This window comes from Ambystoma mexicanum, chromosome 10, assembly GCF_040938575.1.
Source record: "Ambystoma mexicanum isolate Mex_15411 chromosome 10, UKY_AmexF1_1, whole genome shotgun sequence".
NCBI lineage: Eukaryota > Metazoa > Chordata > Amphibia > Caudata > Ambystomatidae > Ambystoma > Ambystoma mexicanum.
In genome coordinates this window covers 192802674-192824149 of record NC_090932.1, presented here as the reverse complement: position 1 = coordinate 192824149, position 21476 = coordinate 192802674, and the positions used below count along the sequence as shown (strand labels likewise).

Sequence of the window (21476 nt, the reverse complement as noted above, 5' to 3'; positions counted from 1 at the left end):
TGGGACATGCTGGCATAGGGTGAGTGCTGATGGCCGGCTCATCTTGCGAGGTTAACTGAGTTCCCCGTGCATGTGGTTTCACCCAGTGCAAACAGCTGGCGCCAGCACTGTGGTGGCAAGCATACACAGCATTACGTTTTTCTTTGAAAAGCACCGTATCTAGCAGTGTGGTTTTTTGTGAAACCTCGTGCCACAATACTTGTTCATGTGCCAGGGGCGCGGGGGCGGGTGGGGTCTGTTCGTGATTCGTTGATGATGGAGAAATAGGTCCTGCTTTTATCAGATGTGGCTTTTGACGACTTGCAAGTCACACCATCAGCCTTCGAAGTCTAAATATTAGTCTATGAACCTATTTGCATCAGGCCCCAGAAAACGGACAGTGGCCGAGAACTTGTTGATGAAACTTGCTTTTTCTGAATTACAAAACTGTATGGTCTTATCTGAATGATTTGATCGAAAGTTCATCAGCAGACTTTAAACTCTACTTCGAGGCTTACAGTGGTTCTTTCAGAAGATGGGTTTCCTCTTCAAACCCTGAAGGTGGCCGATGCATCATGCCATCCTACAGGAAAGCCCACGTCAAGCCAGATGGGCGCACCCAATCCCAAACTGGTGGTCGCTTATTGCCTCCTATGTACTAGTCCCCAGCCTGCTTTCCTCTCCATCCTATGAGTGTGCTTCTCTGGCTTTGCCTCTTGGCACCAGGGTGGAGAGCCTCGGCTTGCACCCGCGCGGCAGTCCCAGGCATCAGTTCATGTTCAGGTTTACTTAAAGCACTGGGTGCCATGTTGAGCATAGAGTAATGCTAGAGGCCGTGCACCCTAGGTCATGTGACCCTCTTTACCTATGGGGGTTTAGTTCTAGATCATGCGTTTCTTGGTTGCTGTTTTCTCCCTTCAATATGGGGTCATTCGGGGGTCACGGCAAGCACAGGAAACGTCTAAAATAAATTGCTATACATCCTAAACCCTGCATGAGTTCCAAAGCCCCGCCCAGAGGTCCCTCATTGGCCCTTTGTATATAACCTTCCTACTGCTAGCATTCTAGGGTCACTTTGGGTGTCCGGAATAAGTGGATCTGTGCTTTGGTGTGCCAAGGTGGCGTTCTGTGCATCACTAGTGCCACCCAGGAGGCCGAATGTGCGTCGGTCACTGATTACCAATTTCCTGTGGTGGTGAACCCTGGGCTAGATTTTTGTCCCTATGGTGATGTTGAAATGCTGTACAAATCAGGAAGCGGTGCTCATTTTTGCAAAACTCTTATCTAGGTTTGGTTATGATGGACCCTTGATGTCGAGAGGGCCTTACATCCCCAGATTGAGTTGCACTTGGCCATTTGGATCAAAGGTGTGAGTTTCTGCTGGTGCTAGCACTTGGTCCCGGATTTAGTTGGCCATTAAGACTACTTGTGAAGAGTTGCATAGGTGTGTTTTTGTTCAGTGGCATTCAAGACAGTGATCTGTGGCCAACTCTGACCTGTGCGAGGTGTCACTCACCGTTGGCGTTCTCCACATGCATTTGTACAGCATTTACAAATTGCAGGCTGTAGACCAGAGTACCGAGTGCCAAGGAGTTTGGGCGCTCCAAAAGAGTGTTGCGTTCATTTCCGATATGGCCGTTAAAGCACATGTTGGCATGTTTAGTATGAAAATGAACGTGTGTTGTGGTTTTGCTTAGTAATGGCTTTAGGTACAGTGGTAGAATGTCTTTTCGCTGTGATAATGATTGTGATGGGGAAGAGGCCCATTGTGATAATGGGGGGGATTACTTGCTAGTAATCTGCCTTGCGCTTCTCCTACTCTTCCTTGCCACCCTCCTTGTGGTCCTCACCTCCTGCCATTTCTGACTTACTGTAGAACATGTGACCTGTCCCTACTTGTCTTGGGTATGGAGATGTGTTGTGATGGAACAATCGGGTTGGGGGACGAGCTTAAAACTATTTTATAGTTGAGTCAAGCAAAGTTATCTTCCTCCGGGAGAAGACTCTGGATCCTCATGGTCATTGGACTGTGACGAGGAAGTGTCGGACTGTGCCCCCTCGATCACCGTCACGTGATCCACTCATCTACTGCCACCACATGAAAATCTATATTTCTGTTGGTCAACAACCTTGATAACAGACCACTATGCCCCCAACTCAAGAAAACACCATCCACCACTTGAGATGTGAAATCCACACTACAGTGCCATTCTGTTACTGCTGCTGAACTAGGAGTAAAACCAGGTATGAACCTTTAGCAAACCTGCAACAATGTTTCTGTAACCTGCAGGAGGAAGCCGGGTCTGGAGATCAGTGGACTAATGCATTCACTACAGGGGTCTGTGTTTGATCTCATGGTCACAGGTTCGAATCCCAACAGGTCCACTCAGCCCTTCATCCTTTACGAGGTCGATAAAATGAGTACCATTAAGTTGGGTAAAACTAAACATCTATTGTTGGTCAATAGCGCCAAGATGCCTCTCGTGGGTGAACGTGCGCTCTACAAATACATATGTTCTACAAATACATATGTTATATGTTATGCGGATGGATGTGATGAGCCTAATAGCCAAATTCTGGCAGTTAAAGAAAAGTGGGATTTCAGAATAAAGGCATTGCCATATATTGAGCAAGAAGGCAAACCTCTGCATTAGAAACCAAGCCTCTGTGAAGTCTGAATACATGGCAGAACATGTCTGAGTACGGGCAACAAAGAAGCAAAGCCTAGAAGCCTGCCAAGAAGTGTCGTGCTACCACACACATGCACCCCTGACAGCCTAAATGCTATTAGGCAGATGGGATTCCTGCCATCAGTAGGGACACGTGGCGTGCCCCTTTGGAAGGAGGCTGGGGCTACTGCTGCCACAGGTGGCAACATTTAAGCAGTGCAAAGTTATGTCTGGACTTACCCATCCTTGCTCCACAATAGCGCAAAAGAGCTATTTAGAGCGTCCCACCAAACTTTAGGACAATGCCATAGATGCAAGTGTTTTGGGGGCTCAGGGATCAATGTGTGGGTGCCAGACTCTCTATGTGGGCGCCAGGGGCACCCGCCTTGGACTCCTGTTCCCACTCTAAAGAAGCCACATGCATTCCATGGACGTCAATGCGATTACTCTGCCACCATCTTCCAAAAAGTACTTTCTCTATTGACTTCAATAGGTCAACTCCAAAAACAACTTAGTTTATCCTCCGAGCCTCAGCAAGTTGAAAGGTGTGATACAATGATTTGGAAAGTGCATTGAGGCACAGATGGATTTGCCAGAATCGTCTTCGAACTGAACAGTGCCCAATATCATATGGAATGGCCATAACAGCAGAGGGCACACTGGTGTCCTCTAGGATTGCCAATCAAAGTGAACCTTAGTGACACATGTCAACCATTACCCTACGGGCTTCCCTGACATTAATGGGCAGGTAGTAAGCTCATTGTACCTCTTTTTTGTTTTTAATACATTGTAACCCCAAGCCACACGTGCCCGGGTAAGCACAGGCAGTGGAGAATGCATACGCAACATGGGATGGAATGGGATGGGATGGCAGGCAGCACTGAGTGCCAGTGCCACACAAGCCGCATTGCCCAACATCAGTCGGGAGATTCTCGTCCAGTTGGGCTTTTCTTTGCATTTGGGGATATTTAGTCTCGGAAACCTTAAAAGAAAGGCAAGACTGAAAGTTCCAGAATGCCAAAAAAGGACTGGGTGAGCATCTCTGGAATTACATGAGGCATGCATGCAATACCCCAGTCTTTCTTCCACCTGCACCCAAAACACCAGTTTCTACTCCCCAAACACAGCCACATCAGTTATGCACGTTCTGCCGTCCCATGTCATATCCAAAATGGTAAGGAAGTAAGATCAAAGTAGGTTCGATGAGGTAAGTGGTTGTCAGTGCCATCAAAGGTACAAAGGAGGAGAGGATACAGGCGGTTGGAGGCCAGAGTGAGGAAGGAGAGACTTGGAGAATGAAAAGGAGGCTGGTGATAATATTAAGGGTGTGACTTAAGATTCTTACCAGGAGGAGGTTGTGAAATCCACTAGGTGCAGAAGGAGGTCAGAGGCAGTGAGGACGAGAGAAAGAGAAGGCAAGTGGTAGAGTTGGGGGAACCACCCTCCGGAGGGGAGAGAAGGTGATGAGAATCACCGAGAGGAAGGAGGTTGGTCGAGAGGGCACGGTGGGCTCTGAGATGAGGGATAGAGGTTAGTGAAGCAAACCCTTAGCCTGGCAAGGCTGAGCGCGGGATGAGTGCAGGAACGAGCATGCGGCAGAGTGTTGAGGCGGTGCAATATGAAACGAGATAAGAGAGGGTCCTTTAGATACAATCATGTGGCGTGAAGTCAAGGAGGAAAGTGAGAGTATCCTGGTGGGCAGTGGAGTCAAGCCGGTGAGACAGGAAAATGGTGTTAGTGTAGGAAGTCGGCCTCTCCAGTTGCCAATCGGGCCAGGTTCCCACCTGAAGCCCCGGGTGTGTATACGGTTTGTAGCCCAAGTCCTTCTCCTTGCTTGACCATAAAACAAAGCTGCACTATACACTTTGAGTAATCCAGGACAGAGGTCACTCGTCCACCATAGTGATGGGGAAGGTTTTAAGAAAACCGGAAGATCAAGAAGGAAGTATGAGCACACATTGACCTCAAGACTGTACGTGATGGATGTGCAAGTGGTTGGGAAAAGCCTGGTATCCCTAGCTTGACCAGACAATGAGATGCCCATTGTCCAAAATCTCTTATTTAGTCGGTTACCACAGGAAGGTGTTCTGGAGAGAAGACTGACCTCCTGGAGAAGCCATCCGGACCATGATATCTTTGACCATACTGTATCAAACCCTTAACATCCTGTTAACTTTAGGATTTATAGTGCAGCTTTTGGTTGATCCATCTAAACGTTATGCCGTTAAACCCCCCTCGTATCCCACCAGGTCACCTATCACCCCATCCCTACTACACCCTATTCTAAGCACACTTTCTAAACTCATCCTCACCTTGTTTCTCAGTCTTTTATTTTTGTTAGCTGTGATGCAGTGTTTTACATGGGCCTGTCCTAACTGGCTCTCAAGACCAGCACTTTTACATTTTGCCAATATTGACTACTAGGAATTCTGCAAGCTGATGGAGAGTACCGATACTCAATTATATGGTGACAAGGTAATGAAAATATTTCACTAATCTCTACCACGAGAAAGGAGTACCCTCTTGCAGCCTTCATCATGGAATGCTTTGCCTGCTCCCTCCTCCAGTGTCGCATCAGATCTCCTTCCCGCCCCACCCTGCGGAACAGGCAACCCCCGTTCCCAGAGCTGCCAGTGCGATCCCCTGATCCTGGACACGCTAGAGCCTCCCACCAGAGCACTTGCTCTCTTTGATGGAGAGGATTTAAGAGAGGGACTGTTATAATGTCTAATTCCCTAAAAGAAAAAAAACAGCAATGACACATATTACATTGTTCTCCCACAAACCTTAATAAGTGTTTCCGATTTGCCACCCGTGCTTAGTGGCTTATACAGTTTGCATTTCATTGTTCATGCCATAATCTCATCATCTCATTTATTCAGCCAAAAAAAATATATACTTAAGTGTCATTCCTAACTCAGCATGGTAATAATCTTGCTTCAATCCTGTAACTCATCAGAACAATGAGTAAACAATTATTCAAAAAGTTCACCATTGTAGACAAATATTGTTTTAGTTTCCGCACGGGATCTCATAAAGGCAGCTTCTATTTTGTTACTTGAACACATATCAATTATAACCATTATGCAGCATAGCTCCTCGTGCAAGAAGTTCATTCGTCCGCCATCCGTATCCTTCACGATGTGCGCACCAAAAATAAAATAGAATTAAGCATCAGAAGTCATGTTTGCTCCATCGCTCACAGGATGAACAACGTTATTCTGAGCAGACGTGCTTTAATTTAACCCCCTGTTGACACATATTTCAGAGGGCAGAGGAAAGCCAACGCTCATAAGAGGTCTGCTTCGGCCGCATTCCAATCTTCACTAACACCATCGACTTTCTAATATATGTCATCGTTATCGCAGCGGCCTTGAAGAGAACGGACACTGCTGGTCCTGTGCACAGCAACCGTCACTTTACATGCAGCGTTCTTAAAACGGGCTGCATGCACACATAACTGTCCATGGTTGCCAAACAAAACGGCAATTCATCCCGTTTAAAAAAAAATACGGGCACTGTTGCAAATGATATCTAGAAACATCACGATTTCCATAATTCACCGTTTTAAATTCATTCTGTCTCGCACAGCACCTTTCCATCAACAGCATTCTTTCCGTTTTGTTTACCATATTCCTTGATAGTTAAATGACGCACAGGCGCCATCTGCTGGATTCCCGTAGGCGCAAACAAATCATGTAACTGCATGTAAAATAAACACGCACTAGGAAACCGGTGCCATTATGTTAAAGGAATGGTTCGCCCAAAAAGATGGGCAATAATAAAATATACTGGCACTTTTTTTTTTTAAGTTCCTATGTAAAATTCTGAGCAATTGAAGCTCAAAATTTACAAAAGCAAGCACATGGGGGCATCCGTTTTGTGAAATGGATGCCCGCCTGTGCTCGCTTTTGCTTTTGCGGCACTAATGAAGGAAAAGCCAGCCAGCTGTAGTAAACAAAAGCTACCACTGGGTGGCTTTTCCTTCATTGGTGCCGGGACTCGCAGGACGGAGACCGGAGACTACAGGCAGAAAAGCTGCAGCTGTATCTCGGTAAGTGCTATTTTTTTTTTTTTTTTTTAAAGCACTAGCTGCATTTTTTTTTCTAGGTTTTCCAGGCTGGAGGAGCCCGGAAAACTTAGAAATAAAACTTCAGATTTAAAAACGTATTTATGTTTGCGGTAGCTTTTGAAACTATCGCAAACATAAATACAACGTGATTGTGTTTGAAAACGCTGCAGTTTTTCGGAGCCTGAGAAACTTAGAAAGAAAAACAGCAGCGTTATTGAAACACAACCGCGTTGTGTTTCTGTCTGCCGTGGCTATCACTTTGGGTCTCCGGTGCTGCCCCATGGGAGCACCGGAGACCCAAAGTGAAAGCCAAGGCAGGCAGAAACACAAAGCGGTTGTGTTTCCATGCTGCAGTGTTTCTGCCTGCAGCTGCTTTCCCATTTGGGGCTCTCGGGCTTCCCGTGGGGAGCCCGAGAACCCCAAATGGGAAAGCAGCTGCAGGCAGAAACACAGCGCGGTTGTTTTCAGAAATGCTGCAGTGTTTCTGCCTGCCTTGGCTTTCCCATTTGGGGCTCTCGGGCTCCAGGGAGCCCGAGAGCCCCAAATGGGGAAAGCCAAGGCAGGCAGAAACACAATGCGGTTGTGTTTCCATGCCGCAGTGTTTCTGCTTACAGCAGCTTTCCCATTTGGGGCTCTCTGGCTCCCTCGGAAGCCCGAGAGCCCCAAGTGGGAAAGCAGCTGCAGGCAGAAACACAGCGCGGTTGTTTTCCGAAATGCTGCAGTGTTTCTGCCTGCCTTGGCTTTCCCATTTGGGGCTCTCGGCCTCCCCATAGGGAGCCCGAGAGCCCCAAATGGGAAAGCCAAGGCAGGCAGAAACACAACGCGGTCGAGTTTCCATGCTGCAGTGTCTCTGCTTACAGCAGCTTTCCCATTTGGGGCTCTCGGGCTCCCTGTGGGGAGCCAGAGAGCCCCAAATGGGGAAAGCAGCTGCAGGCAGAAACACAACGCAGTCGTTTTTCCATGCCGCAGTGTTTTTGCTTACAGCAGTTTTCCCATTTGGGGCTCTCGGGCTCCCTCGGTAGAGTTTCCATGCTGCAGTGTTTCTGCTTACAGCAGCTTTCCCATTTGGGGCTCTCGGGCTCCCTGTGGGGAGCCAGAGAGAGAGCCCCAAATGGGAAAGCAGCTGCAGGCAGAAATCTTTCTAAGATTCTCAGGCTCCTCCGGCTCGGAGGAGCCTGAGAAACTTAGAAAGAAAAACCAATGAAGGAAAAGCCACCCAGTGGTAGCTATTGTTTACTACAGCTGGCTGACTTTTCCTTCCTTAGTGCAGCAAAAGCAAAAGCGAGCACAGGCAGGCATCCATTTCACAAAATGGATGCCCCCATGTGCTTGCTTTTGTAAATTTTGAGCTTCAGTTGCTCAAAATTTTACATAGGAACTTAAAAAAATATACTGGCACTTTTTTTTTAAATTATTGGCCATCTATTTGGGCAATAAACATTTTTGGGCCGCTGCTCCTTCTTCGGTATTTTTTTTTATGTGCAATAATCCGAATCCCATAACGAAGACCTAGTAATTCTTATATATTTTTTTTTCCCACACTGGAGCCTCTGGGGATTTTTCTGTTGGTGGAGGCCTCCCTCCAAGAGCCCAAATGTAATTTGTTATTTCCATTGTGCTGAGCAGGATGATTTATTATAGGCATTGGGGGAACGGTGGGTCTCTCATTCACAGCTGTTTCCCCCCACAGCTACTTTTTAGCTGCTGCAGCCTCTCCTTAAATCCCTCTGTCCTTTTTCTTTAGTTTCTTTTCTTTCAGGGTTCTTTCATCCTCGTCGCTACTGTTATAATGTATATTTGGTGGTAATAAAGCTGGTATTCAAGACACAGACCTGCTGTGGAGTCGGTATTGTTCCAGGTAGCTTTATTTACTGATGTACAGTATATATATATATATATAACAATCCAGTTACTCTTCAGCTATGTACATGACAATGGAGTACAGGACAGGAACAGGGAGGGGTCATGGACCTACAAACATAGGAAAGAACCAGGGGAGTTGCTAGGTCTGGAAAAGACCCGGGGCTAAGCTGATGTCGGAACTGTTTGGACTGGGAGCTAGCTAGTCTTTTGGCTGTAGCTCCTGAGATTCTATTCGGGGCTACAACCAAAAGATCAGGGGCTATAGCCCCCTTAGCCCCCCCTAGCAACGCCCCTGGAAAGAACCCACTGGCCATCCTCTCAACCCAGCTCAGGCCCCCAACTGACACTCTCAGAACATTCACTCACCGATCCACTCAACATTCTCCTGAGCTGCATTCATGCATCAACATTCCGACAGCAAGCACACCAGGCCAGTGATATAACATGACAAGACTACATTACAACAGGTATGTAAGAACCATTTGCTTAGAAGATTTTCTCTGCTTGAAAATCGGCAGAGCAACTCGGGATAGGAAGATTACATTGCGGCTGAATTTGTGGAATTTGTCTTTTTTGTTAGACGCATTTGGTTGCAAATAAATGTGGGGAATCATGTTAATAAAGAAAGGGGGAGGTGTGGGGGGTGAGAGGGTGCTGCAGGGCGTCTCCACCCACATATATTTGCAGCCAAATTTAAGTTGAAAAAAAAGAATGTGACGAAATTGAATTCTACATTAAAAAAAACTCGACCAAACCGCATAGAAGCGAGCAACTCGTTAGGCTGAGCAGGTTTGAAGCCACGTTCTACACCCGTGTACTCATCATGTACCTTGCTGAGATGTGTCAGTGTTTCATACTCCCAGTGTCCAAGCTCGTGGGGGAAGAAGAGGAACTTGCACAGAGTGAAAGTGAGGCCTGCACTGGATGGGTGGGGGGGTGGTGGTGTTTGGGTGGGAACGGGAACCCGTACAGGGGGGTCTATGCAACAGTTTACACTAATAAACAGTAAAGCAGAGCAATAGTGAAAACCTTAAACAAGTAAAGTAGGGGAAGAAAAAGTGTTTAAATAATAAAAAAACAACATGCCTTACCACTTGTCTTTAACTTAAGCAGATCTAAGTAGTTTTACAAGTAAAACAATTAATATTACAAATGGGTTTAGAAATTAAATGAGGGTACATTCCCAATTCCTACAAACTGGGGTTTACCTAGGGAGAAATTCTGGGTAGAGCGCCACCTTTCACGGCCAGGTATGGGTAATATATTTATTTTTATTTTATTGTGCATTTGTAAGGTGCTTATACATCAAGAAATTGTGTTTAAAAAGCGCCCACAGGGCAAAGGGAAGGGACCAAGGTAACAAAAGTCAAATAAAATAACAATGATGAGCAAACACAGAGGCGGTCCTACTAGGCCTCGTGAACATTCAAAATGTGCAAGTGCAGGGAGAGAGAAGGGACAAGAGAAGGGTGGCAAGTGCTAGAGGTTCCACAGAGGGGCAAGTGCCAGAGAGTCAGTTGTAGGGCAACAGGTAAATTCCTGGCAGAGTCCACTTGGTAAAGAGTGATCACCTGCCAATACAATAAGTGCAGGCCAGTGGGTGCCCAAAGGCAAGTGCAGGGGGAGGACGGAGGCTGAAAGCGATTGGATGGAAGGCCAGGCCCCAGAAGGACATGTAAGAGCCCAGGCCACCAATCTCAGCGACTGTGGGGTTTAGCACAGGCGGGAGAGGGGGAAGGAGGAGGAGAAGAGGAAAGTCTTGAGAAGCTTGCAGAATTTGAGGAGATCCAGCTCAAGACACAGAGGAAGGGGAGAGGCTGTTCCAGAGGAGGGAGCCAGCTGGGGAAAGAGATTGGCCACCCACTCGCTGCTTAGAGAAGCACTTGGCATGCAGAGAGTTGGAGCCGGAAGATCAGAGACATCTGGAGGGGGAGTATTTGGTGAGAGCAAGTTGGAGACTACGTGATCCCTGACCCCAGACAGCCTTATGGATGATGCAGAGGGATTTGAATTTGATCCTTGCAGCCACCGGGAGCTAGTGGAGAGAATTTAGGGCTGGAGAAATGCAGTCTTATCCTTGGCTTGAGGCCAAGGATAAGTCTTGCAGACCTATTCTGGATTAGCTGAAGGGGGCCGAGAGAGGAAGAGGGTAGATTGAGGAAGAGGCTGTTGCAGTAGTCCACCCTAGAGAGTACCAAAGCTCTAGAGACATTAAGCTTCTGAGGAAAAGTGAGGAAAAGGAGGATAACTCTGAGGAGTTGGAGTTGTAAACAGGCTTTCTCTTCAAGGTCCCAGGATGTGAGGAAGGAAAGAGAGGGAGGAGTCGAAGATGGCTCCAAGGTTTCTGGCTTCAGATGAAGGTGATGGTGGAGAGCCCATATAGGATGGCCAGAGTGAAGGGAGGAAAGAAGGAGCATGATTCCCAATAGGAAGGTTCTCAGTCTTGCTGGCATTGAGACAGAGATCATTAGAGGCACACCAGGACTGGATAGCAGATAGGCAGTCAGGAATGGTAGAGGAAATAGGAAGAAGTTCAGAGGAAAGTTTGAAGAAGAGTTGGGCGTTGTCTGCATAACACTGGAAGTGTGTGAAGAAGGTGGAGATAAGGTGAGCAAACAGGGCGGGATAGATGTGGCAGAGCCAGGGTGAAAGTTTAGAGCCCTCGGGAATGCCACAACTGGAGATAGAGGTGGGAGAGGTGAAAGAACCCAGGATAACCTGGGCGGGACGGTCAGTGAGGAAAGAGGTCAGATAGCCCAGTCACTGCTTTGAGATTCCAAGGATATCATGGAGCCGTTTTATGAGAATAGAGTGGTTGACCTTATTGAAAGCAGAGGAGAGATCGAGTAGAATGAGAACCGCGGGTGGGTTAGAATCAAGAGATGCAAGCAGTTGTTCACGGGTATTCAGGAGCGCCGTTGCCATGCCTCTGGATGCTTGGAATCCAGATTGATGGTCGTGTAGGCAACCAAAGAGCTCAGTATGATGAGTTAGTTGTGGAAGATCCACTTCTTCAACAGTTTCCCAAAGAAGGGAGGGATAGAGATGAGGCGCTAGTTAGCCGGACACGAGGGGTGGGCGCATGGCTTTTCCGGGAGGGGGTGCACAAGGAAGTGCTTGAGGGAAGAGGGGAAAGACCCAGTAGCAAGAAAGTGATTGCAGAAATCAGCAAGTGCAGGGGCAAGGGAGCCGATGTTGTCCTTAATGGTTATGGAAGAGCGGACAACTCTAGTGACCTTGTCCGATGTGATAGGAGAGAAGGAGGAGAGAGTGGATGAGAGGCCAAGGGTGGCAGGGGGATGGGAGGAGGGGAGGGGAGGAGGGGAGGAAGAAAGAGTACTCAGTAATGTTAAGAGAGAAGACTTTGCACACATACCATACCTACAGGGCAAAAGGGGGGGCAATGTGGGGTATGCAAACTCTGGCCCCTTACACTTTTTTACCAAACCACCACTCCCATGTACGTTAGATGTGCTGGTGCCACTCATCTACTTTGCCTGTCCCATTTCAGGAGGTCCATGGGTTGCAGGGGCAGTTGTTGAGGCAGGTGCCCCGTTTGGGACTGGCTTGTTAGTGGTTCCACTCCCTGAAGCAGATGCCATTCCCAAAGATTCTCATCGGGACAGGACAGCTGTCCTTGGCCAATGACAACTTCTCCCATGACAAAAGAGGACCAACAGGACACACCTTGCCACCAACTTTGCAATCTACTAATCAAAAACACTGACTACCCTCTCCTGTCCAACAAACTCAAAGAGTGCAGACTTTTAATAAGAAAGGGCACTGTGGGTTGATAAGCAGGCGTGTTCAGGCAAGAAGATGTCAGCAGCAGTGTCAACGTTCATGGATTAGGGGGCTTAAAAGTCACTGGTCCTTTAAAGGGGATTCAGGGACAATACTTATTCAAAATACCTTTAGTTCTTATCTTGGGCTTAACCATGTCAGGCTAGATTTCTAGGTGCTTTACTGTGATTGAGTCAATGTCGTGATGTTTGAGTCCCACTGGCAAGTCGGGTCACTGTGCGGGCTTCTGTTGGGTGAAGTTGACTTTCGAGATAGTTGAGTCTATGGCTTCCAACGGTTTGAGGCAGCAGTTGAATAGGCAGCAAAACAATGCTTCTGTTGGGTCCGTTTGGCGTTTGAGAAGGTCAGGTCGATGGCTTGCGGCAGGTTGAGTCAGCATGCAAATCAGTTGCCTTTATGGAGTCGAACTGGCAATCTGGTTCATTGATGCTGTCTGCTGCAATAGTTCAAGCCAGCATCCGGAATACTTAAAAGGCAGGTAAGCAGTTTGAAGATGCGTAGAGTGGCAAAAGCAGCACTGTAGGCCCTCAAAGTGCATCGATCATGGTTGAGTTGGCGCAAAGGTGTCTTGGGGCAATGAAACAAGGTTCCAGCTTCTTCTAGGTCTTCTATGTTGCTGGGATGCCCAATTCAGGGTCTCAATGCACAGATGTGAGTCCCCAATTCTGCACTTCAAGTCCAGGAAGTTGTCTGGCAGTCCAGGAAGTTGTCTGGCACCCAGAGGGGGGTCATTCACCTGCAGTGAATAAGAACCTTTTTGTAGTGCACAGCCAACAAAGAGACCTTGGTCCAACAGCAGTGTCAACCCCACTGTTTCCTGGGGATACTTTGGGCCCAAAGGCAAGTGAACTCTGTGGCTCAGTGAACTAAGGCATCCACTACATGGACCTGTGTTTTGTCCTCTTAATCACAGGTCGAATCCCTGCAGGTCCACTCAGTCCTTCATCCAGGTCGATAAAACGAGTACCATTAAGTTCGTTAACAACAAACAACTGTTATCTGTCAATAGTACCAAGATGGTATTACCCAAATTGATCTTTTACAATTGACCTTCTGCACAATTGACCTTTATATCATTTTAGTTATCTTATATATGTAGTGGGTTGGTTTTGGATTATAAATAATATAAGGCGATTGGTGGGAGGTTGCAGGGGGGTTTTGATTGGGTGGGGGGCTGCAGGGGGTTTCCCCTCGCATATATGTCCTAATTGACCTTCTAAATTAGATCAATTCTCCCGAGGTCAATTCTCCCGAGGTCAATTGTGAAAAGGTCAATTAGTATACAACCGGCAAGATGTCTCTCGGGGTGAACGTGCTCCCGACAAATACACCTGTTATGTTTATATTATGGCCAACGGACAGGTCTTAAAAACATGAGGCCACCATGTTCTCTGAGTCGTTGACACGCACTCAGCAGTAGTCACTGCATGTCCACCAATTCACAGTGGGTTCTCAGCGGAGCAGGATTGCCAATAAGGAGTTTCCTGAAACGGAGCTTTCATGCACGGACAACCGGACTGCCAGCCACTTCCCTCCTTCCCCAAAAGTAGACGATGTTTTAACGGGCCCGCTGTGATTATGGTAGGTTCTGCACTGTTTAGTTGGCAGAGAGTTGGCAGCCTTTTTTCTGAAGGGTCTCTTTCCATGGAAAGTCTGTCCCCCGCTTTTCCATTATGCTTTTGATCAGTTCACTCTTCACCGTCTGATGAAGAAGTCTCTGGGGCTTTGAACGCTAATGCTTCGTTTCATCTCTGCATAGATCTTCAGGCGGATAAAAGTATCAAATCGTGCATTTTATGCAACTTTCCAGGAAACTATTTAGGGGCTCGCATGTCAGGTCTTTACACAAAAGGGGCCTGTCATTTGTCAGAATTCAGAAAGCTTTTTGTCTTCCAATCCTATTACCTTATTTGCATGACAAAAGGGTGGAATGGCCTGGATTGCATGGGTTCAGTTGAGATACTTGCCACAGGTGTCACCAGCAAGTAGTAATTTGGGGCAGGAAAAACCCCTTGTGCCAATGGGAAAAGTGTATTTTGGTCTCCCCTTCATGATAGTGGTCAGAGGTTGTATTTCACTGCCCGTCTCTCCACTCCTTCTCATGGATTACTATCCCCAGTCGAAGGTATTTGAGGTTTCTGCATCTCTAAATTGAATAAAGAGAACCTTTCTGTTATATAAAACCTGACCACTGAATGGTCCGAATCGGGCTTTCCTGCATATCATAATTCAGTGTAGAGCTGAATTATTATGCCACTAAAACCCAGAATCAAGTCATAAAAATATCCTGCTTGTTTTAGATAGACCTTTGCGTCAGATTCCTCCTCCTTCAAAGTGGCGCAATACTAGCTATTATTACCCAATTTAATGGTACTCCATTTATCCACGTCGAAAAGGTGCCTGCTGGGGTTCAAACCTGGGTCCTGCAGCAAGTGCTTTACTCACTGAGCTATCTTGCTGGCTACATTGCCAAGGGATGCCACCATAACATTCATTGAGAATCTTACATTGCGACAGAATCTTGCACTCCTCCCAAAAGATTGGTTTCTATGAACAATAATAAAATAATAGTGTTGCGCCTAGCTCTCCCCACTCCCTCCCCCAACACCTTCCCTGTAGTCTGTCTGTTGCAGATTTTATGAATTTAATATTGGGTGGGGGGTGGGGCTGTATTGCATGGATCCTTGGGACTTTGTGTTGGGTATTTTTATTTTTAAAGTAAAAGGACAGCCCTTTTTCCAACAAGTGAAAACGTAAAATGAGTAATCTGACTCTGCGTGTGCCTTTCCCCTGTTTTGTCAGAGTTCCATTATTGGGGTTCCTTTTGCTAATTTAAGTAGTTCCCAAAACCTTTTTGTTGACTTGCGTTTCCTTTGCCGGTTGGGGAGCTTGTCCTGGGATAAGTAAGGCTGTTTGGTCGGTAAGTTTCTACTAATTTTGGGTTATGTTGGATTGTTCTTGGTTGTAATTCACGTGCATCTGTTGTCTGACGGTAAAGCCATTTGATATTGGAATGTGCTAATGGGGGAGAGGGAAATATTCGCCCCCAATGACCTGCCTCTCTTGTTGAACAGGATTCCCTTAAGTGGCTGGTGGGTGCTCCCTGTTTTCCTAGTTAGGGGGATTGAATTTCCTTATCTTTCCAACTCAGTAAATCTAATTTCATTGAGCTGCCTGCCACGTGTGGGTCCCATTTTCCAGATGATTGCCACCTTGTAAAAGAAGTCATGACTCAGGGTTTGGTAAATACCCAGGACTGATTGTCTTTTGGTCAAGCTTCCTACCCTGAATGCGACATCTGAGGACTGGATCGGCACATCTATATCCGACCACCCCCAGAACCCAGCCCCACCTCCACCTGCTTCGATTTTAACTGACAGGCAAGTTCTACCAGCCTTCCAGAGAGGTTCCAGTGACTGTGCTTCAGAGATTAACAATGATCACAAAGGGTTCTGCAGTGCAAGAGGAACCGGCTACCCTGCCAATAATTCATTGTTGCATCTGTTTACAAACACGTTGATGGTTTCTTTTTGCATTGGAAGCGCTTCTATGTTCTTTGTGAACAATTTCAGCAAATCACTTTTCAGGACAAAACACACTTTTGTTTGCAAGGCAAAAATAGAAGGCAACCCAATGGTGCTTTGTTAGTGTTGATGATTACTCATAATGTTCCACTCCAGATGTTTTGGATTACAACTCCCTTGATCCTTTACCACATGGACTATGCTATCTAGAACTATGGGAGTTGAAGTCTGGAAGCATTTGTTACTTTTCTGAAAGAGCCAATAAAAAGCTATTTATCACAAGAACGGGCATCCGCGCATCATTGTTCTTTTGTTTTGTAACAATGCTTGTATGTACTGAATACAAAAACCCTGTCTGCTTTCTGCATCGCCTTGGTGGTCCCTTAGGCCAGACTGATGTCGCTCCTGAAGATTTTCCCAAATGTATTTGTGTTTTTTTCTCTGAAGACAGCCTAGCAGCATGTTTTGCACCTCTGTTGTAGCAGTGGACAATATTGACAAAGAGCAGAATATGGACTCAGTCCAGTGCCAATAAAAGGGCCAGTACCTAAGAAGATCTGGGAGCCAAGGTACCCATTGAGAAAACCTTATCTGCATACACAGAAATATGAAGGCCATCTGAATGAGATTCCTGAAGAAGCAGAACCAATAAACGGCAAGGATGAATGGTAGTATTACTAGCCATTACCTAGTTTATGTTCTATGGAGCTGGAGATGAAGTACATAAAAGGATGCAGTAATCAGAGAATGCAGATATTCTATAAGGAATCAAGAAAACAATAAAGATAAGTGACATCTTGGGCTCAAGGTGAAGAAACTTATGCCACAGAAGCAGACGAAGATATTAAATCATTTTACACGTGTACAGATGCAGAAGAAACGCAAGCAGCAAAGTAATCATGAAGCTAGCTCTAAGCTCATAGGAAAGTATATTGTGGCAAGCGCCAACGTATACATACATAGGAATGAGAGAATTATGGATGTTTCCACTAAACGTATTAAAGCAGGTTGGACACTAGCAAAAAGGTCTCAGTTCAGTGAGTCGCAGTTAAAAAAGCAAACATTGAATTACAGAAGCAGAGCTCAGAAAGGCGAGGTTGAATGGTCCCAAGAATCTAAGGTCTTATCAAACTGGAGTAAACTGACTTTGGATACAACATCGTGTGAAAGAAGAAACCTCCTGTCCAGAAGGAGTGAACATAACAAGGAAGACTTTAGATGTCTATTGGAATAAAATATTAAATACACAAAAAGGCTTGATTTTATGGTCTCTATTCACATGGAAGCACACTGTGCCTCTCACTCCCTAATTTTCTCAGAGCTACGAACACTCCCAAGGACGAAGTTCAAAGGCCTAATTGACAGCAGACCACTGAGGTGATGATGGATTGATATGCTAATTGGTGGGAAGCTAAAATTAAGGCAACCTCACCAGCATGTGGACGGCCAGCCTGCAGGCTGCTAATGTAGGTAAAAAAGTACTGAAGATGGATAGAGTTCCAACCAATTGTAGAGGACCTGGGTATTCGGGGGTCCTATAGTGTGTAAACCAATGTGACGTCATGTATTTAGTGACATTCATAGTGGTCATTTTTAGAGGAGGGTTTAGTTGCCCGCCTGATGATAAGTAACCAATCACATAGTTACACTTTTCTAGACTAGTATGGATCATATACTTAGATATTCACTTGGAGCCAATCACTCCCTCCGTTAGGTTTTTGCAGTTTACCACGTAGGATGACGTTGGTAACACGTAGTTTAGACGTCAGTGATGATACATTTTGATTATAAAAGTACAGTTTTTTCTTAAATGCTTTGAGTTTGAAGATCGAGCGTTTGCGTTGATGTTCGTTATGCTCCCTGTTTTAGATCATTTACATTAAAACAATCTTCCTTTTGTCAACTTCCTGAGTCGGCTCTATTATTTGGTGTATGAGTAAGATCTGCATCCCCATCCAGCTCAATGGTAATTGCTGCTCATCAAAGGGGCTGGACTATCCAGTTCACTGTGTTCATAGGGTGCGTCTTGCAATCGTGTTTCTGCCCTAGTGAAAGATTACCCCAACTCCATCTCTTCACCCTGTCCGCTATCCTCATCCATCGACCACTCCACACCTTCCCAGTTGTTTTGGTTCCTGGACAACAACCTCCAAATTAGTGAATTTTGTGTAAGGGCTTTCCAGCTCAATTGTGATGAGGGAATTGCAGTTCATGGGAACTCTTGAACAGACACCCCCACACAATCACACCCCAAAAATGTACATTCTGGAGAGGCTATCGAATGTCTTCAAGTAGGAACACAATTGCAGGCTTTGACTACGCTCGAGGCTGGATGAGCGGATGGCATCCACTTTGTACCAAGCATACACAACTCGACATGGGATGTTGGCTTTCCCCTCTGATGCTCTGGGTATTGCATTGAGTCTGCCCCAGGAGCAGGCACATCAAAGGTAGAAAACTGTAAAGGGTGCTACCCTTCTGTCTCGATCGATGGCCTGTCTAGCGGGTGATTTCTTTTTTTGGGATACCTGTATTGTCTGTGGGGGTGCTTTGTGTGGAGCCGGTGCCTAGTCTGAAGGCTGGAGGTAGTGGAAGTCCCATGTGTGGAGTTCACGTGGTGTTCTTGTTGTTTCAGATGCAGTCCCACATCTCCCCAGCCGCCTCTCACCCAACGCACAGAACCCTGTCCGCAGCTCTGTGGCAGCAGTGCAGAACCTGCGCACTTGTGAGAAGTGTGGCACTGGCATCATGTAAGTAAGGAACAAGGCAGAGAACTAGTATTCTATGAAAAGGAATCAAAGGGCATAGGGCATGCAAAGCAGCAATCTTTCAAAGCGGGGCAGTAACCAAAATAGTGATGGGTGGAAGGTTTTGATTTAATCTTGAACCACTGGCACTGCTCTGGGCAATCTTCCACACCACCGTTTTTTAGCCCGTCTGCCCCATTGCAAAAGGTTTTTTCCAGCCATATGCAAATCAGTCAGGTACTGCCGCCAACGGGAGCAGCCCAGCCTGAACTGCTAGGCCTGGGCATGTTATTTTCGGCAGTACAATGTACCCTTTACCAAGTAATATCATCAGAATGCGATGTACCGTTTATCGTGTAATGCGCAGGCTATGATCTCCTGAATTTCCATGCAATATACGCTACAATTGATCATATAATTGCAGAGCCCATAACTGCAATCATTTGCTTCAGGGTAGTCTCATGTAACTCACTGCATGCTCCACACTGTAATGAAGCATTGCCCAACCAGTTGGGAAAATTCACATGCAATCACTTTTTACTGACCTAGTGCAACACACATCACCCCGCTCCAACTGCTAAAGATAACATTACAGTCCTAGTCATCCTTCACAAAGCAATTGTCATTTTCGTGCAATGTAAAGTTTATCTTCTGAAGTCCTATTTGTGTAATGAAATGTTTATTGATATAGTTCAGACTACGGTCCACTTCACCCCCAAACAACCACAGCACTTCGAGGCCTTGACAACGGCACTAAGGCGCTATTCAAATGTCACATGACATAAAAATGTTGTCAGTGATGGGGATCTTCTACGAAACCTAAAAGGTTGCCAACCACAGAAGGGGCAATTGGCAGGGTGCACTTTAGTGCAATAGCATTGCAGAATCCGATAAAACGCTCTTTGTGAAAGGTGTGTGCCATGTAGTTAAACTGGTACGCTATCACTTGCAAGGGGGCTGGTGAAGAAGTTACTGCATTATTTTGCAGGCTTTGTAACTATTCTAAATACACACATTTTACGTGATCCTGACATCTAGTGGCTACTCACAGGATCGTCGAAAATGTTGATGCGAGGCCAGGGGCGGATTTAGCGGTCGCTAGGCAGACAAACGGCGACCGGGCCCCTCCCCCCATTCCCTTCCTTCCCATTTGTTTTCACAGTCAGGCAGAGGCAGCAGCGCTCATGGGGCCCCGCGTGTTCTGTGTGAACACTGACTGAGCAATGAATCCATTAAAGTGGAGGGGCTGCCAAGTTCACTATGCATAGAAGTGCCCTAACTGCTCTTAATGAATGGGGGGGGGGTGTCTCAAGTGATGCCAAAGAAATGCATAACTAACAGGTTTGCAATGTGCCCTCTTGTGAATAGGCAGTTGGTGGTCTCCCACCATTTACAAGGGCCCATTATCTCCACCTGAGCAGCAGTTGCCTCCCCATAGCCAGGCCTTTCCCCCTGGTGAGAATTTCTACTCTGGGTGTCAATGGGTGGCGGGGCAAATACACAACCCTTCCATGCCCAGAAGGAACTTTAAACAAAAGGCATCACGTAAGATGATGGCCATTTGCTGTTTTTCCATTTCACCTCCCAGTTTATTCCAAGTAGACCAAACACATCATGGGCTAGACGTGAATAAATTAACACATTCCCGCAATAAAGCCAACATTATAAAAAATTGCTTTTGTTCCTAAAGTTTGCCATTCCGCACTCGTGATCACAATTAACTTCGCTCACCCTAAGATCTGCCTCTATGACCAACCCATCTTGGGCCCTTTATCACGTGCTGCCCACGGGGCCCTTTGTCTTAAATCTGCCACTGTGCGAGGCGCGCAATGCGTATTTCACCACAATGCTACATGCCTCTGCACCAGTTAAAGTGTTTTTTTCTTTCAAATGATAGTATCAGAAACAACTGCATACCCTCCAACAGCCTGACCTTGTTGGTAATAACCAATAGCAGATATCAAACTGCAAAACCTTTGTTATTTAACGCCTTTCTTTTTAGAATGGTCTATTATAAATAATAAACCATGGTGCCCAGGGAGCTCAAGGTCACAGAAAAGAGGCCCACCCCACCACTAGCATACCCACTAAAAAACTCATCCCGCGGCTTACACCTCACAAACTCAAAACAATACACAACCATACCTATACAGCACAACAAACCACACGCACTTCACTACAACACAAACAACGAAACTAACCACACATAGCCTCGCACAACAGCACATGACAACTACCGACTGCAAAATCACACCCACGTTCAGCGAACGGTGTTAACCAAAACCAAACTGAAGCTGCCAACAGCACATCACAGCTCTATTGTGTTTTTTTCCCGTTCGTCCTACTAACTTACCCTACCCTCTTGCTTTTCAGATCCACCAGAGCACCCAGGGACCACTCAGGTGGTGATAGTGTGTGGTATAAATATCCTTGCACATAACATAACATTAACATATTCACAGGCGATAACTGCACTGTAGTCGGCTCTGCTCTGATGCATATCGGGGTCTGTCTTGCAAGGCTTGCCTTGTTAACACCCTTTCTGACAGTCACATGCTTGATGCTAGCAGATGGAACTGGGGTGACACTGGGGGCCGCGGACCACCAGTTGCTCTGTAACGTAGGCCTCAGTGGTTGTATTGAAGATCCCCCCCCCCCAGGTTCCTCAGTCGATCCGTATTTTGGAGTGTTTGCCCCACCATACCATCGCCACTCATATAGATAAACTCAGTCATTGGCTGCAAGGCTAGACTACCAGCACCATTCGTGCAGTTTATGGGGTCACTTCCACGGGCATTTGCAGTTTGTCCAAGAGAGA

At 46.4% G+C, this 21476-nt stretch overlaps 1 protein-coding gene across 2 annotated transcripts in view; it reads left to right on the top strand.

Annotated features, from left to right (window-relative positions):
• The window catches only part of PDLIM2 (PDZ and LIM domain 2), a 439577-nt gene that overhangs the window by 411569 nt on the left and 6532 nt on the right, over positions 1-21476 (top strand). For both annotated transcript variants that reach the window (XM_069617703.1, XM_069617704.1), the window contains one exon: positions 18547-18661. In XM_069617703.1, coding sequence (XP_069473804.1) covers positions 18547-18661 — 115 coding nt within the window. The remainder of the gene's footprint in view (positions 1-18546; positions 18662-21476) is intronic.